The sequence below is a fragment of the Henckelia pumila genome, chromosome 4 (assembly GCF_033568475.1).
Source record: "Henckelia pumila isolate YLH828 chromosome 4, ASM3356847v2, whole genome shotgun sequence".
Lineage (NCBI taxonomy): Eukaryota > Viridiplantae > Streptophyta > Magnoliopsida > Lamiales > Gesneriaceae > Henckelia > Henckelia pumila.
In genome coordinates, this window is record NC_133123.1 from 148,561,659 (window position 1) to 148,580,546 (window position 18,888).

At 32.5% G+C, this 18,888-nt stretch overlaps 1 protein-coding gene across 3 annotated transcripts; it reads left to right on the forward strand.

Moving 5' to 3' along the window:
• The first annotated feature begins 13,036 nt into the window (after positions 1-13,036).
• LOC140863718 (factor of DNA methylation 1-like) lies at positions 13,037-17,598 on the forward strand. 3 transcript variants are annotated; one of them, XM_073267336.1, is made up of 9 exons: positions 13,037-13,237; positions 13,340-13,407; positions 14,027-14,942; positions 15,177-15,358; positions 15,718-15,807; positions 15,959-16,246; positions 16,700-16,918; positions 17,119-17,353; positions 17,425-17,598. In XM_073267336.1, exons 3-8 carry the CDS (start codon positions 14,027-14,029, stop codon positions 17,347-17,349), a joined length of 1,926 nt encoding a protein of 641 aa, XP_073123437.1. In that variant the 5' UTR covers positions 13,037-13,237; positions 13,340-13,407; the 3' UTR covers positions 17,350-17,353; positions 17,425-17,598. The 3 variants fall into 3 exon arrangements, with proteins under 3 accessions (XP_073123437.1, XP_073123436.1, XP_073123435.1); XM_073267335.1 differs by having other exon boundaries at positions 17,452-17,598; XM_073267334.1 differs by having other exon boundaries at positions 17,119-17,598.
• Positions 17,599-18,888: the final 1,290 nt, after the last annotated feature.

Here is an 18,888-nt window from a genome sequence, read left to right on the forward strand (position 1 = left end):
AGTCCAAAAACAAAAAAACAAAACAAAAAATTGGTTGGTCTTCATGTCTACCCTTGTTTATACATATATTTTCACAAATAAATTGACCAAAACTAAGTATTATTTGACAATAATTGGGCCAGAGAAAAAATATCAATTCAAAGTAAAAATAATGTTACTACATGGATATATCGGGGTTATAAATTTTTTGGTTTTCATCCATTAAATAATATTTAATTACTTGAAAAATCTGTTTTAAATTATCAAATTGCAAATATCATATTCATCACTCTCTATCTTCTAAAGTTCTCTGATATTATAATGCTCCCACTTTTATAAGGTATATCGACCAAACAATGATAAAATTTATATATATGCAGAGAAATATTTAATCTTTTTTTAATTAAATTAGAGGCGATTTTTTTTTGTTTTTTTAATAAAACATTTTACATTTTTTTTTTGTGCAAAAATCAGTGTTTTCAGCTTCCATGTTTTTTGGATTTCTCGCAAAAATTTTTTAGCTCATGTGGAGTTGAAATCCTGGCTCTGCCATTGTCGAAGACGAAAAACAAATACATTTTGTACTAGTTGTTCTTGCTTTCCTTGACATTCGACGGATGAACTTCAATGATGTTGAAAACAAAGAGGACAAGATCAATGATGATGAATGAATGTCAATGATGAGAACAAAGATGATATCGCCAATGAGAGAATTGGTCCGAATGATAGAGCTTGACCACATGATAAGTAAGAAGATAAAAATTACTTTAAATAGTTTATCGTTTTCTTGACTGTCGTAATTTGCTAATTATTTTATGCAAAAAACACTAATGAACCAAACTTTGACCCATGGAATTTGTTAACTATATAATAAGTTATTATATCAAGTTGGTTCAGTATGTCACTGTGTTAGTATTGATGTCGTTCTCATTGACAAAGTATGCAAAGTTAAGAATTTTTAATGGCGATGGGTATAACTTCCTTTTGCCATTAATTAATAAGTGCAGTAGAATCCCTTTTTGTGACTGTTGTACCTGGATATATTAAAAGGAAATGTCATGAAAGTGTATATAGGCAATCGTGGAAAGAATTTTCATCGAGGGCAGTGTTAAAGATATTAGATACATTCTTGTGTGTACTGACCACATTAGGTTCTATGAGACCAATTCGTTGTTTGAAAAGGCGAGATAGTCTATTACCTTTAGGCACAACAACGATAATTTTGAGGATCATGCAACTCAATGACGGGGATCACGAGTATACAGACATGTTGATAGCATTATTTGTAGGGATGACAAAGGGATGGGCGGGGACAGAGATGTCTTCCCCATCCTTGTCTCCAAATACAAAACTCGTTCTCATCTCCGCCTCATTCCCCATTATTTTTTTATCGTGGATTCTCCATCCGCATGATATCCGCGGGGATTTAATATGCATTTCCATACTCGAATATATATATATTGAGTTTTATTTTTATATATTATTAGTTAATTTTATTATAAAAAACATAAAAAAAATTTGGTGTAAAAAATTTTGATTGTAAAATTAAAATTTAACATATATATTAAATTAGATATATCCCTATAAATAAATATTTTTTTAAGGGAATGAAAATTGTTCTTTTAAAATAATAAAAACAAATAAATACTGCTATTTTTAATATTTAGAATAATTTATATATTATTCAAATATTTAATAAAATTTGATAAATTAAAAAATATTTATACTTAAATATCATCATCATCATCATCATCATCATCATCATCATCATCGAGGCAGATTTGGGGATGGAGATAATAGCCTCATATCGTTCCCAATATGTTTAAGGGATTTTTAGAAATTCCCAAACCCGAAGCCGAACCCTAACCCAAACCCGAAAATGCCATCTCATACCCGCCTCATTTTGGGTTTCCCACGAGTACCCGAACCCATGGGAAAAATTTTCATCCCTAATTATTTGTCGCAATATATGAGGAATATTAGCATTTCAGCGCAGAGACTTACAGATGAATATGTGTGTCGTTGGCTGGATGAGTTTTTAGATGATTGGGATGATGTTGATGAGTGAGTGTAAGGGTGAGAAAAACGTAAAAATAAACATCACCCTTAGGAAGTTAGAACAAAATTTAGTAATTTCGCAAAGAATGTTGAAAAACTCGGAGAAGTGACAAAGAATTAGGTCAATGTTAACGTCCCTAGACATATTAACAAGGATAAAAAGAAAAGGTTAGACAGTGTTTGGGTTTGGAAGCATGAAATATTTCAAACATTTCAACTACGAAGATCCCGTTACTACTACTTTGCCATTATAAAAGTTGGTCCCGACATGGCAGGAGTCACAGCAGCAGTTGGAGATATTGCGTACAGAGCCCGAGACAATGAGTACTCTTTCACATGCTTGTGTTGTCTTTTTATTTGGGTTTTTTTGGATTAAAGGAGCCCGTTACTACTATTTCGTCACAGCAGGAGTTGGTCCCGACACGGCAGGAGTAGGAGATACGACGGACAGAGCTCAAGACAGTGAGTACAGTGAAGATCAGAGAACACAAAGAAGATAGATTAAGGCTAGAAGCTTAGTTTGATAATTTCTTCGGAGAGATTGAAACTTGTACTTGAAAAGTTCTCATCTGTTATCAACAAAGATCAACTGCTTCTTCTTCCCGTGCTTGTAGGTTACGATACGATCAACCAAACAACGTTAATTACCGTGTTCTTATATTTAATTGCATATATTTCTTCTTGCGATTTGGGTAATTTTACAAATAAAGTTGTCTGTGGAAACGAGTTGTCAACTAACTTTTTGAATTTTTTTGGAATCATGTACCATTCCAAAGAATTTCTATATGGAGTCTACGTCTATGTCTGGGAGTGAGGAGAAGGAGGACCATAAGCAGTAGCGACGAGAGATTACGGAGAAGAATGTCTTCAACTCCGTCGAGAGTTTTAGGAATTTAGCGATGTCGATGCTCGTGGTACGTTTATTTTTTATTTATTAATTAATTATTTCTTTTACATTAGTGGGTACAAATTTGAAATATATATACAATTTTTTATCCATGTACGTATAGTACCTATCAATAGGTAGGATATAGCTTCAAGAAGCCATGGCCCACGATCCAACATGCTTTCAATATTGTTCTCATTTTATTCCCTAACAGGCTCACGGTGCCAGGAAATATCATTGAACCAAAATGCTAGTACTAGCAGTGGGGGACACCGGGACGAGATTTATGGTCTTGGATGTTGATTCTTTTTTATTTTTATTTATTAATGAGTCTTGGATTGATTTTGCTTTGTTATTTTGATCTTAAAGATATTTGACTTCGCGGACAAAGAACTCAGGGGCATGAGGACCAAGGGCGGAGGCAGGTATTATTGGGCCACCCGGGTTTGATTTTTTTAAAAAAATTTATTTGGTCCAAAAAAATTAAAAAAGAATATTAAGTATTATTTTTGGAGCTAATGTTATACTAGCATGTGTAGCCCAATTAAAAAATGAAATAGCTCACATTTTAGTTCTCAAAACTAGTCCAAAAAAATGGGTTGGTCTTAATGTATACCCTTGTCTACACATGTATTTTCACAAATAAATTTACTGAGACTAATTATTGTTTGACAATAATTGAAACGGAAAAAATACCAATTCAAAGTAAAAATAATGTTACTGCATGGATTGGGGTTATAAATTTTCTAAATTTCATCCACTAAATAATATTTAATTACTTGAAAAGTTTGTTTTATATTGTCAAGTTGCAAATATCTTATTCTTCACTTTTTATCTTCTAAAGTTCTATGATATTATAATGTTCTCACTTTTATAAGGTATATATCAACGAAACAATGATAAAATTTGTATATACGCTGAAATTTTTTTAATCTTTTTGTAATTAGTTTTGAGGAGATTTTTTTGATTTTTTAATAAAAAAAATTTTACATTTTTTTTTTTTGCAAAAATCTGTGTTTTCAGCTTCCATGACTTTTTGATTTCTCGCTAAATTTTTTTAGCTTGGGTGGAGTCAAAATCCTGGCTCTTCCATTGACAAAGACGAAGAACAAATACATTTTGTACTAGTTGTTCTTGCTTTCCTTGACGTTCGACGGATGAACTTCAATGATATTGAAAACAATGAGGACAAGATCAATGATGATGAAATGAATGTCAATGATGAGAACAACGATGATATCGGCAATGAGGGAATCGATTCGAATGCTAGAGCTCGACCACATATTGGTAAGTAAGAAGACAAAAATTACTTTAACTATATAAGGGTCAGATAGTTTGAAATCACTAAAATATCAAAAATAAATTTTTTGAATTTTTGAGTTAGTGTTATCTCTTAATATTGTAAATACTTCAAGATACACTACGCAGCGGAATAAAATAATTAAAAGTAAATAACAAAAATATTTATGCACAAGTATTAAGTACTTACGCGATGCCTCATAGCAAAATAATCACTAGAAAACAAATCAGTTTACACAAAAACCAACTAGTGATTGTATATGAAAAACTACTTTTCTCAACAAATTGAGAAAATAAATAACTTCCTAAAAATTAGTAAGAACTAGAATAGAAAAACTAATAATTAAGAAGTTTTAAACACATGTGCCAAAAAAAAAAAACCAAGGAACCACTTTCAAAACAACACTTCACTCGCGTTTTCTTCAGTGTCTCCAACACTGCTAAGCAACACTGTGTAACGGTAGTGACTGCTTCAGAAATTTTTCAACAATCGATCTTCAAAGCTCCAAAATTTCTGCACCAATCAGCGTTTATTCTCTCATGAATTTTTGCTCTCTACGTTCCACTCTCTCTATATTGTTATCTTCAAAACGTTTCACTCTCTCCTTTAAATAAAGATTAGAAATCCTACAAAATATGGAAACAAGATATTATCAGAAATCAAATATTTGCAATAGAAGATAATAATTATCACCTATTTTAAAACATGTTTAAGAAAGACAAAACTCTAAAAATAGAAGTTGATTGTAGTTAGAAAATAATTTAAAAGACGTGTGAAACACGTTCTTTCAAAATAGTTTATCGTTTTCTTGACTTTCGTAATTTGCTAATGATTTTGTGCAAAAAACGCTAACGAACCAATCTTTGACCCATGCAATTTGTCAACGTATAGGATAAGTCATTATATCAAGTTGGTTCACTTTGACACTTTGTTAGTATTTATGTGGTTCTCATTAACAAAGTATGCAGAGTTAGAAATTTTTAATGGTGATTAATATAAATTTCTTTTGTTATTAATTAATAAGTGCAGTAGGATCTCTTTTTGGGACTGTTTTACCTGGATATATTAAAATGAAGTATCATGAATGTGTATATACACGATCGTGGAAAAGATTTTCCTCGAGGGCAGTGTTAATGATATTATATACATTCTTGTGTGTACTGACCACATTAGGTTCTGTGAGACTAATTCATTGTTTGAAAGAGCGAACTAGTCTATTACCTTTAAGCGCGACCACAATAATTTTGAGTATCATGCAACTCAATGATAGGGATCACGGGTATACAAACTTGTTTATAGAATTATTTGTAGAGATGACAATGGGACGAGAGGAGACAGAGATGTCTTCCTCAACCTCGTTCCCAAATACAAAACTCGTTCTCATCTCCGTCTCATTCCTCGTTAATTTTTTTATCGTGGATTCTCCGTCCCCATACCCGCGGAGACTTATTCTCCATCTCCATACTCGAATATATATATATATATATATAATAATAATAGTTTTATTTTTATATATATTATTGGTCAATTTTATTGTAAAACACATAAAAAAATTTTGGTGTAAAAATTTTTGATTATAAAATTAAAATTTAATATATATCTTAGATTAGAGATATCCATATGAATGAAAATTATTGTTTTAAAATAGTACAAACTACTAAATACTTTTATTTTTAATTTTAATATTTAGAATAATTTATATATTATTCAAATATTTAATAAAATTAGATAAGTAAAAAATATTTATGCTTAACTATCATCATCATCATCATCATAATCATCATCATCATCATCATCGTCGTCTTCATCATCGGGGCAGATTCTGGGATGGAGATAACATCCCCATACCATTTCTAATATGTTTAAGGGATTTTTAGAAATTCCCGAACTCGAACCCAATCCCAAACCCAAAAATGCTCTCTCATACCCGCCTCGTTTTGGGTTTCCCGCAAGTTCCCAAACCCGTGGGAAAAATTATCATCCCTAATTATTTGTCGCAGAAGTAGATGAGGAATATTAGCATTTCCAGCGCAGAGACTTACAAGTGAATTTGTGTGCAGTTGGCTGGATGAGTTTTCAGATGATTGGGATGATGCTGATGAGTGAGTGTGAGGTGAGAAAAACGTAAAAATAAACAATCACCCTTAGGGAGCTAGAACAAATTTAGTAACTTCGCAAAAAATGTTGAAAAACTCGAAGAATTGACCAAGAATTAGGTCAATCTTGACGTCCCTAGACATATTAACAGGAGAATGTTAGGCAGTGTTTGGGTTTGGAAACATGAAATATTTTAAACATTGCAACTACGAATATCCCGTTACTACTACTTTACCACTATAAGAGTTGGTCCCGACATGGCAGGAGTCACAACAGCAATTGGAGATACTGCGGACAGAGCCCGAGACAGTGAGTACTCTTTCACAGGCTTGTGTTGTTTTATTTGGGTTTTTTTGGATTACAGGAGCCCGTTCCTACTACTTTGCCACAACAGGAGTTGGTCCCGACACGACAAGAGTTGGAGATAAGACGGACAGAGCTCGAGACAGTGAGTACAGGGAAGATCAGAGAACACGAATAAGATAGATTAAGGATACAAGCTTAGTTTGATAATTTCTTCGGAGAGATTGAAACTTGTACTTGTGAAGTTCTCATCTGTTATCAATAAATATCAGCTGTTTCTTTTTCCCGTGGGATTTAGGTTGCGATACGATCAACCGAACCACGTTAATTATTGTGTTCTTATATTTAATTGCATATATTTCTTCTTGTGATTTGGGTAATTTTACAAATGACGCCGTCTGCGGGAACAAGTTGTCAAATAACTTTTTGAGTTTCTTTGGAATCATGTAACATAAACTACCATTCCAGAAGAATTTCTATGTGGAGTCTATGTCTATGTTTGAGACTGAGGAGGAGGACCATAGGCAATAACGACGAGAGATTACGGGGAAGAATGTCGCCAACCCCGTCGAGAGTTTTAGGAATTTAGCGATGTCGATGCTCGTGGTACGTTTACTTTTTATTTATTAATTAATAATTTATTTTACATTAATGGGGTACAAATTTGAAATATATATACAATTTGTATAATTTATTATCCATGTATAATGTATAATACCTATCAATTGGTAGGATATAGCTTCAAGAAGCCATGGCCCATGATCCAACACGCTTTCAATATTGTTCTCATTTTATTCAGTAACATGCTCACGGTGCCGGGAAATATTATTGAACCAAAATGCTAGCACTAGCAGTGGGGGACACAGGGACAAGATTTATGGTCTTGGATGTTGATTCTTTTTTATTTTTATTTCTTAATGAGTCTTGGATTGATTTTGCTTTATTATTTTGATCTTAAAGATATTGGAATTCGCGGACAAATAACTCAGGGGCACGAGAGGCAGGTATTGGGCCACCCGGACTTGATTTTTTTAAAATTTTTTATATGGTCCAAAAATTTTAAAAAGGAATATTAAATATTATTTTTGGAGCTAATGTTATACTAGTCTGTGTAGCCCAATTAAAAAAATAAAATATCTCACTTTTTATTTCTCAAAACTAATCAAAAAAACCAAAAAAAAAAAAGTTGGTCTTAATGTCAATCCTTGTCTATACATATATTTTCACAAATAAATTGACCGAGACTAAGTATTGCTTGACAATAATTGGGACGAAGTAAATACCAATTCAAAGTGAAAATAATGTTACTGCATGGATTGGGTTTATAAATTTTCTCATTTTCATCCATTAAATAATATTTAATTAATTGAAAAGTCTGTTCTATATTGTCAAGTTGCAAATATCTTATTCTTCACTTTTTATCTTCTAAAGTTCTATGATATTATAATGTTCCCACTTTTATAAGGTATATATCGACCAAACAATGATGAAATTTATATATACGTTGAGAAATATTTAATTTTTTTGTAATTAATTTTGAGGCAATTTTTTCTGATTTTTTAATTAAAAATTTTACATTTTTTTAAAAAAAATCAGTGTTTTCAGCTTTCATGATTTTTTGATTTCTCGCTAAAACTTTTTTAGCTTAGGTGGAGTCGAAATCCTGGCTCTGCCATTGACGAAGACGAAGAACAAATACATTTGTACTAGTTGTTCTTGCTTTCCTTGACATTCGACGGATGAACTTCAATGATGTTGAAAAAAATGAGGACAAGATCAACGATGATGAAAAGAATGTCAATGATGAGAACAACGATGATATCGGCAATGAGAGAATCGGTTTGAGTTTTAGAGCTCGACCACATGATATTGGTAAGTAGGAAGATAAAAATTACTTTAAATAGTTTATCATTTTCTTGACTGTCGTAATTTGCTAATGATTTTGTGCAAAAAACGCTAACGAACCAACCTTTGACCCATGGAATTTGTCAACGTATATGATTAGTCATTATATCAAATAGGTTCAGTTTGTCACTGTGTTAGTATTGATGTGGTTCTCATTGAAAATGTATGCAGAGTTAGGAATTTTTAATGGTGATGAATATAAATTCCTTTTGTTGTTAATTAATAAGTGCAGTAGGATCTTTTTTCGGGACTGTTTTATCTGGATATATTAAAATGATCGTGGATAATATTTTCCTCGAGGACAGTGTTAATGATACTAGATACATTCTTGTGTGTACTGACCACATTAGGTTATGTGAGACTAATTCTTTGTTTGAAAAGGCGAGCTAGTTTATTACCTCTAGGCGCGACAACGATAATTCAGAGGATCATGCAACTCAATGACGCTGATCACTGGTATACGAACATGTTGATAGAATTAATTGTAGGGATGAAAATGGGGCAGGGTGGGGACATAGATGTCTTCCACATCCCCATTCCCAAATACAAAAATCGTCCCCATCTCCACCCCATTCAAGAAAATGTGAGTGATGGGTTACAAACTCAACTTTATTATCTCCTGTATTCAGACTGCTACATGTCTATCGACAGACTACTCCAAAAATTCCTACTCTCGGCTATCTAGCTACGCGACATGCCCGAGAGTGGGGGATTATGATGGGTTATGACCCAATTTGAATTTTTCCCGGGCCCAAGCCCAGTGATTCAATCCATTCGGATCTCATATTATTTAATTTTTTATTTGGACAATTTATCAAGACCCACAAACTCTTAAAAGCCCATAAGAAGTTCAAGCCCATGAAACTCTCCGACTATCTATAAATAACTCAAGTCCTCTCATTATTAAGATACACTCTCTATAGTCACATGCTCTAGTTCTCTATAACTTTTATTGAGCAAATAATGACTTGAGCGTCGAAATGTCTTTGTTAGGCAATCCCTGACAACACTCACTTTTCTTTGTGATGCATGTGACAACCCACGAAGTTCGGTGTTTGGAACAGTTCGAGTATTAATCCGACTATCTAGATCTCCACAAGTTACCCAGATTTTCACTAATCGGATAATATCAATTTTTTGCTACATCAAGCACATAAGTTCTAACTTTATTTTCTAAGTAATCAATGGACATAGAGAAATTTTTTTATGAAAAACTAAAAAAAAAAATGACAAAAAAAAAAGAAAGAAAATGAAAACAAATCAATTGATTCTAGCTTTATTTTAAAAATAATCAATAAACTTGTTAAAGATAAATTATTATGAAAATAAAGATAAATTATTATGAAAAAAACAAAAAAAATTCACAAAACAATTAACGAGGAAATGAAAAAACAAATAAATTAAGTTGTAAATTTAAACTAAAAAATAATGGTTGCAAAAAAATTTTATTTGAAATCATAAGTTTTGGCTAACAATCACAACTAAAAAAATTAAAAAATAATTCAAATGAAAAAAATAGATAACTTGCATTATTTTGCACCATGTTTTATGCTAATAATGTATAAAAATAAATTATATAAATTAAATTAATTAAAAATCCAGAGAAACCTAATTAATTCAAGTCATTAAACAAACAAGGATATGTTTATAAATTTACAATGAAACTTATATATATATATATATATATATATATATATATATATATATATATATATATATATATATATATATATATATATAGTTTCTTTCAGCTGCCCACCTACCATGCCCACCAATGATATGTCACTATTCTATTGGACCTACAATTTATCACATCTTTATCACATCTAATATAATAGTGTCATATCATTGGTGGACATGGTAGGTGGGCAGCTGAAAGAAACTCTATTTAAATATATATATATATATATATATATATATATATTAATATTTAAAAGAATATGTTTTAGCTAATACCAACAACTAAAGAGATAAGAAAGAATAATTAAATGATAAAAAAATAGTTTACAATTATTTTTCACATGTTTTATGCAAGTTATTTATAAACATAAATCATATAATTAAATTAATTAGCTAGAAAGCCAAAAAAAACCTCATTAATTAAAGTCATTAAACAAACAAGAAGATGTTTGTAAATTCATAATAGAGCTTGCATACTTATATATATAAATAAAAATTAATATTTAAAATAATAAATTTTAGCTAACTCCACAACTAAAGAGATAAAAACTAAGAATTCAAATGAGAAAAAAATAGTTCACAATAATATTTTCATCATATTTTATATAAGTAATGTTTAAACATAAACCGTATAAATTAAATTCATTAGAAATTAATAAAAAAAACTCATTCATTAGAGTCATTAAACACACAAGGACGACAATATGAAATCACAGTGAAACCCAAAATTTATAAATAAATAAAAATAATAATAAATGTTTTCATTTCTCGTGTTATATGAAGCATGATATTTTTATCTGATTTGATTTTGCTTTTTGTTGTTACTCGTTTTACGTTATAAGTACATTCAATTTCAACTTTTCTTCGTGAGATAAGTTTGTGTGTTTGTTACTTTCTTCAACTCCACCAACTTATTTATAGACAAGACCTCGGGATCTATATATTCCTAAAACCACTTATTAGATATAGGAAGCTATGCGTTGTCTTAAAGAATATTAACCAAACTCAGTCCATTTTAATATTTGGACTGCTCATACACAAGATGATCTTCCCAATACTATCCTTTTTCTTTAAAAGGTTCAAGCTTTCCGAGCTTCAGCCACTGGAAAACGATACTCAACCTGAGGAAAACTTTTTTTCTGAAGAACAACAGTCCAAAAATGAGTTCTAATTAACTTCGGCAATCCAATGTTTTTTTTTTCTTTAAAAGGTTCGAAGCTTTCTTTTTTTTTTTTTTGAGAAAAGGTTCGAAGCTTTCATTGTTGCAATAAGAGGATGATTGCTAGCAAAGGCAAATATAATGAAATAAATACTCAAAAATAACATTTACTAATATTCCACCATCATAATTACATTTTATATTCAAACCTAACATATACTTAAAATTTAATTACATGCATACGGGACAGCACATCGTCTGCAAGTACATAATGCTTTCTCAACATAATATTAGGCAACTTATCACACGGCAAGGTATGATCAATCAAGTACATTATTTCAAAATATGCGGGTGCCTTCATGATTCGAAAGTTGAAATTAAGATACGAATCATGCTTAAGTTGTAACATAACAAAATACAATTTTAAAAGTAGTATAAAAAAATATATGGATTTTCGACGGGAGTGCGAATAAAGTTTTTCGGCATCCTAAACCACTTTAAATTTAAATCTGATGATTTAACTGGGGATGTTTTCTGAAGTCCATAACATGATTTTAATGGTCAGAGAACCTTGTCGGCTCATTTCAACCTACCTTAATAGGTAGTGTCCTTATTGTGCATCTAGAGGGGAAATTAATCAATTTACGTGAGGTCCATTGAAAACATAATGACCTCATATTTATTGATAAATCTCCACCATTAAATGTTCTTTGGTGCACTACCTATACAGTTGTCCATATTTTCATAATTCTTATTCTGGAGAACATCCCTATTAACAATTCATACAATCAAGTATCAGAGTAATTTTTTGAAATCGAACTACGCAAAATCTGCCCTATCACACATACCGGAAAACAAAAATAAAATAAAAAATTCTACCAAGGCGACAATGTTATCCATATCGTTTTTTTAATTATTGATGTTACTCTTACTATTTGATCTACAGTCATTTATCAATTTTTTATTCCCAAAAAATACCCATTTCCCAAAATTCCACGGTTTATAAAATAAAAATACAATACAACTTCAAAAGTTATATTTAAATAAAATATTGATCTAACTTCATTATTTATATTTTTATATTATCTATACTATATTATAATACTTGAGGGGTATATAATAACCATATTTGATATGACAAGAGGACACCATGTTTTTTTTCCCATTTTACCCTCACTTTAACTTTTTTCTCACGTTTTACCTCCATCTCCCTATTTCATTCTCTCTCTCACCTTCCCATGTCTCCATAACAACTTTTTTCCACTAAGTAGAAAATAATTCAATCGTCCAATTCTGAGAGCCAAAATATCAAGCAAAGATAGGAAGTTTCTTCTTCAATGCAGGGTGTGGTGCTACTGTTTTTTTTTCTCTTTCATATCTCAGTCAAATTTTTATGCTTCATTATAGTGAATTTCTTTGATTTCTTATCATCTATCTATTTTTTTCTACAATTGATACTATCACATTTTATTAGTTATGTGTGTGCCAATGTAGCTAGTATTATATTAAGATTTTAATTATGTTAACATCTGTAATATATTATACTCAGTTTAAGCCCATTTCATGCAAGCCTAAGGCCCTAAATTCGGATTGGCCCAAACATGAAAGCCCATTATTGTTTTCAACTTTAATTCAATGTTCCCAGTTTTCCGACGGATCACCACTTCCACCATCGAGTGTACTTCCAGCCCACTGCTTCCCAATTTGTCCGCGGTTCTCTAGGGTTTCGACCTGCTTCTTCGGCGATTCACGGCCGGTATTCTGATCCCCTGGTGTTCTCAGTCTGCTTTGGTGAACTAAGCTCACCGCGGAAACAGGCTTCGTTCCGGCATTCGTCCCTTCTGCTCTGAGGTCAATTGCTCTCGTCGAGGTAAGAAAATGCTTAGGCTAGTGTGCATGTAAGCAACAATTGTATTCATTTGTTGGTTGAATTGATAGCTTACGGTATGGTTTTTTTTTTATTTATGTGTAGGCACGTGAGCTGAACTTTTCCCTTGTTGCTCTGAATCAACTCGATTTGTGGATCGGCTTACTGGCGAGGTAATGGCAGAAATTGTGTATCGATGTGGATTTTGTTTCCTGCAAAATTTAGCTTTTTGCTTAAGAGGAGAGAGGCTGGATTTTCTATTTTGTCTGATAAAAGAGGATGCATGCACATTTGCTAGGAAAAAAATTTCCAACCGAACTGTTTTTACTTTTTAATTCCGCGGGGAGTTCGTAAATAATTCAATTTTGGTTTTTGAATGTGCTACTGTAAGCTGTTGGGAGAAATGCGACAGCAATTTGTTGCATTTCTGCAGTTACTAAAACAAATATGGGGTTTGATAGGAAAGCTTTCTTAGTTGTTATGCAGTAAGTATGGTTGTGCTCTATTCCCTAAGCTTAATGTTATCAGCTTTTTGTGCCAGAATCCAATGGGAGTCTGGTAGACAACCATTAATTTGTGTGCTGATATAACCTAGGCAGTTCTTTGCTTTAGACAATTTTTTTAATCTCTATTCACGTCCACTTTCAGTCCCGCAAGCTATTGTATGTTTGACGTGCTTTAGGTTGAATATTTTAGTGGTAGTGGACTCATTTTTTTTCTCTCTCTCTCTCTCTCTCTCTCTCTCTCTTCGAGAATTGTTTTCAATCAACTGTTATGTGTATCGCTATTCAGATGGGAAGCAGCTCTGATGAACAGTCGGATATCAGTGATTCTGAGATTAATGAGTACAAAGAGAAACCTTATGAACTCCTGAAGGCTGGTACTTATAAGGTAAAGGGTCCAAATGGTACCCTTAGATGCCCCTTTTGCGCTGGTAAGAAAAAGCAAGACTACCAGTACAATCACCTTTTTCAACATGCCATTGGAGTATCTAAGGGCTCGGCCAATCGAAGTGCCAAGCAGAGAGCAAATCATCTTGCACTGTCTGAATATTTGGAGGCATATCTAGCTGAAGACGCTGAACCTGTACCACAGCGTGCGGCACCTGCTCCTGCACCTGCAACTGCACCTGCTGATAAACCTCAGCAGCAGGAGTTCTATTGCTGGCCTTGGGTGGGGATTGTGTCTAACATATTGAATACGTCAAAGGATGACGATTCTGTGGACACCCGTGGGTATTTGCTGAAGAAATTCTCCAAATACAAGCCTCTAGAAATTGAAATTTTCTGGAATTATGACCAGCAAACTGCGCATGCTTTGTTAAGATTTGATCAAGATTGGACTGGCTTTAAGAATGCCATGGAGTTTGAGAAATCATTTGAATGTATTGGCCAAACAAAGAGAGAATGGAACGAGCGAAGTACTTCTCCTGGCTCAAAGATGTATGGTTGGTTCGCTCGCCAAGATGATTACGAATCAGAAGGGCCTGCTGGAGATTATCTCCGCAAAAATTCAGTACTAAAAACGATCACAGATCTCGTTGAGGATGAAAAAAAAGATACAAACAAGGTTGTGGGTAATCTGGTCCATGAGATTGAGTTGAAAAATGAGAACCTGGATCAGTTGCAAATTAAATATAATGAACGGACAATGTCGCTGAGTAGGTTGCTTGAAGAGAAGGATGAACTTCACCGCACTTTCTGTGAAGGTATGTTGCACCCCACCCCCCAACCCCCATCCCAGGTAAATGCTAGTGTTCTTCTGAGGTTGTGCCATTGCACTACTCTGTCTTAACACTTCTTTAGAAGGTTTCCTCAGTTTGATTAATTCCCACTCATTAAAGCCATGTTTATTCTTTACTTGTGATGTTCATTCCCTATTATGTTCTATGTGTTTTCTGTACCTCTCTGAGGTCAAACTGAAATTGTGCTATTTTTTTCAGAAACAAAGAAGATGCAACGCAATGCTCGGGAGCACATTATGCGGGTTTTGGATGAACAGGAATTGTTGAACTTAGAGTTGGAGGCCAAGAAAAAACGCCTTGATTCGTGGAGTAGAGAGCTGAACAAACGCGAGACTTTGACTGAACGTGAGAGAAATAAACTTGAAGAGGAGAAAATGAAGGTACCTCATTGTTTATGCGCAGGGCACATGCATTTATTCGCCCTTATAAAAATTGAATTGATGCTTTGATCCTCGACTAGTTACTTGGGTCCCAACACGGATTTTTTAAGACGAATTTTTTAAGACTTGTGTTACTCTGTTTGCACATTGATTGCTTTGGCAAACTTTTGTGGCATTCACAAGGCAGGCATAATGGATGATGTATGTCAAGCCTTAACTAACCTCTGTTACAGAATTGGAGTTTTCAGTGACTGTGTATATGAGTCTGTCGAATTTTATGAAATCCTTTTTGTCATATCCTTCCTATCTATTCTTTTTGGAAATATTTTGATATGTAAAGCTGTAATATTTTGTGTCAGAATAATTTGAGAAACAGTGCGCTTCAAATGGCTTCCGAGGAACAAAAGAAGGCAGATGATAATGTCCTAAGACTAGTTGAAGAACAAAAGGTTGAACACCCTTGATTTCAAGGCCTTTTCTCCTTTCAGTTGCACACTAAGTATGCTGCATATAAAAAGCTCAGTAATAAGAGTTTTTTTCCTCGTCAGTTAGTACTCGCCTGCATTGCTTTTTACATGCTGTGATGCTTGTACTATGCAGCGAGAGAAGGAAGAAGCTCTCAAAAAGATTCTCGAGTTGGAAAGAAATCTAGATGAAAAGCAGAAACTAGAGATGGAAATTCAAGAACTTGAGGGAAAACTAGAGGTGATGGAGCATCTGCGAGGTGAAGATGATGCTGGTGCCCAGCAAAAGATTGATGAGATGAAGGAGCAGTTGGAGGAGAAAATAGAAGATTTGAGTTACCGTGAGGTATTGAATCAACAACTGCTTGCTAAAGAGCGTGAAAGTAATGATGAGCTGCAAGAGGCTCGAAAAGAACTGATTGCGGTATGATATCGGTTATATTAAATCTGAATCTTGCTCTTTTTTGTGTGGTTCTGGTAGTAGATTAACCTGGTTTTAATGTATAGCTATTCGGAAGTATATGAATGTACCAAAACATAAAAGGAGTTGGAAAAGATTTGTGAGGCTACAAAATGGGGTGTGGATACTTGGTTACTTTTTATTTACCATCAAGATTGTTGCTGGTCCAGGCATCGACAATACATGCCATGTGGTTCATGGTTGTTCATTAACATGTGATGAAACAAGATAGAATCACTGATTCAAGAGTTGTCAACTAACTTCTTGATTGGTAAACAGGATTAGTTTATATGGGCTCGATCGATGGTTTGATACTAGTGAATATGATGACACGACCATTGATCTCCATTTGATGGTGTTAGCTATTAACCGTCACACATAACTAATGATGTTCATTAATGTGTCATTTTTTTCCAGGGCTTGATTGATTTGCTGAGTAGCAATCGTGTCAGCGTTGGCATTAAGAGGATGGGTGAACTTGACGAGAAACCCTTCAAGACTGCATGCAAGGCAAGGTTTTCACCGGACGAAGCTGATATCAAGGCAGCTGAGCTTTGTTCTCTGTGGCAGGAATCGATGAAAGAGTCTGATTGGTATCCATTCCAAATCATTAAAGACGAAAAGGGAGATCCTAAGGTCAGCTTGAATTGACCTATATGCATGCTTTTCACTGTAGCCTGCAATATCGATTTAATTTTCGTTGAGTGGTCTTATATTTGTCGTTCCAATTCTTGTAAACATCTTACATGTGAATGCCTCCAGTGTACTTATTTGCAAATTATTTTCAAAGTTTCATAATGTCAGTCACACATAACAGTTATTGGTGTTCTTTATAGCTATTGATGAAGGAGGACGACGAAAGGCTATGCAGCCTTAAAAATGAGTGGGGCAGTGAAGTTTACGAGGCAGTGACCACTGCCTTGACTGAGCTACGGGAGTACAATCCGAGTGGATGTTATGTTGTTCCAGAGCTTTGGAACTTTAAAGAGAACAGAAAGGCGACCTTGAAGGAAGTCATCCACTACATTTTCACACAGTTGAAAAGTCTGAAGCGGAAAAGAAATTAAACAGGTGCACTTGCTGCCTCCTATTCTTTCTCATTTAAATCCTAAGAAATGCATCTCACTGATTTGCAATTCCAGTAATGAAGCTTGAATGATTTTTTTAAGGCAAATTTGTGCGGCCATCTGGTTCAGAATATCGAAGCTTGCGATTTTAGAATTCAGAATCCTGATGATATTATTCCATATGTGGAAAGCTTGTGAACAAAGAAATTTATGTATCCAAATCTAGTTATTCAAGTGTTGTTTCGCGTTCCCATTTCTTAGATGATTGACACCCCTTTTTTCCCCCTAGCGAGTTGGATAAATCAAGAGTCGCGCCAGATAGGAAATTGAATGACCAAATATCACCACATACTTGAAGCACTAATCAACTATGATTTCTACAAACTCGGTGACAATTTAATTTTAATGTTTGAAGATTAAGGTAGTGTTTACATAATCACTTAATTTTATATGTTGTAAAAACTACTTAAAATCAGGATCATACATTTTGAGGGAAAAAAAGATTTTGAAGTTTGTTATTGCCAACTTGGAAAATTTTAATTGATTGGTCAATTACTCGATCATGCTAAACGGATTCAATCTGGTTTTTCCGCTAACCGGGAAATACTTTTTCATATATATATATATATATATATATATAATTGTTGTAAGAGATATTTGATGATAGATATAGAGAAATTATTTTATGAAAAGGTTATTATTTTGGAAAAAACATCGAAAGAAAATTAATTAAAAATTAAATGAATAAATTCTATTGAAAACAGTTTCATCAGTAAGGAAATTTAGCTTTTAGTATTATTTATTTAAAACATAAAAGGTCAATGCTATATTTACATAAACTCTTACATAGAGGCGTACACGTCCTATTAAATTAGGAAAGAATTTCAAATTCTTTTAAAATTTCTTTTTTTTTTCAATCTACAATTTTTTTTCTTACTCAAATTTTTTTTTTAAAAAATATTATTATTTTTTATTACTTACTTGTAGAATGAATTTTACTTAGTTCCACAAAAATAATTATTTTATAAAATTTTAAAATATAATTATGAAAATATAATTATTAATTGAGTTAAAAAATAATAATTATCTATTTTATTATAGACAATATATTTTAAAATTTTTAAAATTAAAAATTTCAAATTTAAATCATATATAAGCGAGATTTATTATTATATATTTAAATTTATTATGGATAAAATATATATTTAAACTAAAATATATTTAATATTATTATGTGTAATAATTAATTATTTTGTTAAAAACAAAATAAAAAATCAAATCATATAGGTTTATGTTGATCGTGTTAGTCGAGTTCGAGTCGATCACTATTGATTTATTCGGATTTGGTTTGAAAAATTTATAAAAAGTTTTTGTACTTATTTCTAGAATTAAGAAATAATTACTATATTTTTATATATTGTATGTTTGAAAAAAAATATTGTATATTGTATCATAGATTTTAAACATGTAATAATTATTTTGTAAAATATTGATTTTTAAAAATAATTTTTATTGTGTGTATTAAGTTTATTTTAAATT

Coding starts and splice junctions, on each gene's coding strand:
- LOC140863718 (XM_073267334.1), top strand. CDS start 14,027: ATGGGAAGCAGCTCTGATGAACAGTCGGATATCAGTGATTCTGAGATT. Junction 14,943..15,176: donor TCACCGCACTTTCTGTGAAG/GTATGTTGCACC, acceptor TATTTTTTTCAG/AAACAAAGAAGATGCAACGC. Junction 16,247..16,699: donor CTCGAAAAGAACTGATTGCG/GTATGATATCGG, acceptor ATTTTTTTCCAG/GGCTTGATTGATTTGCTGAG.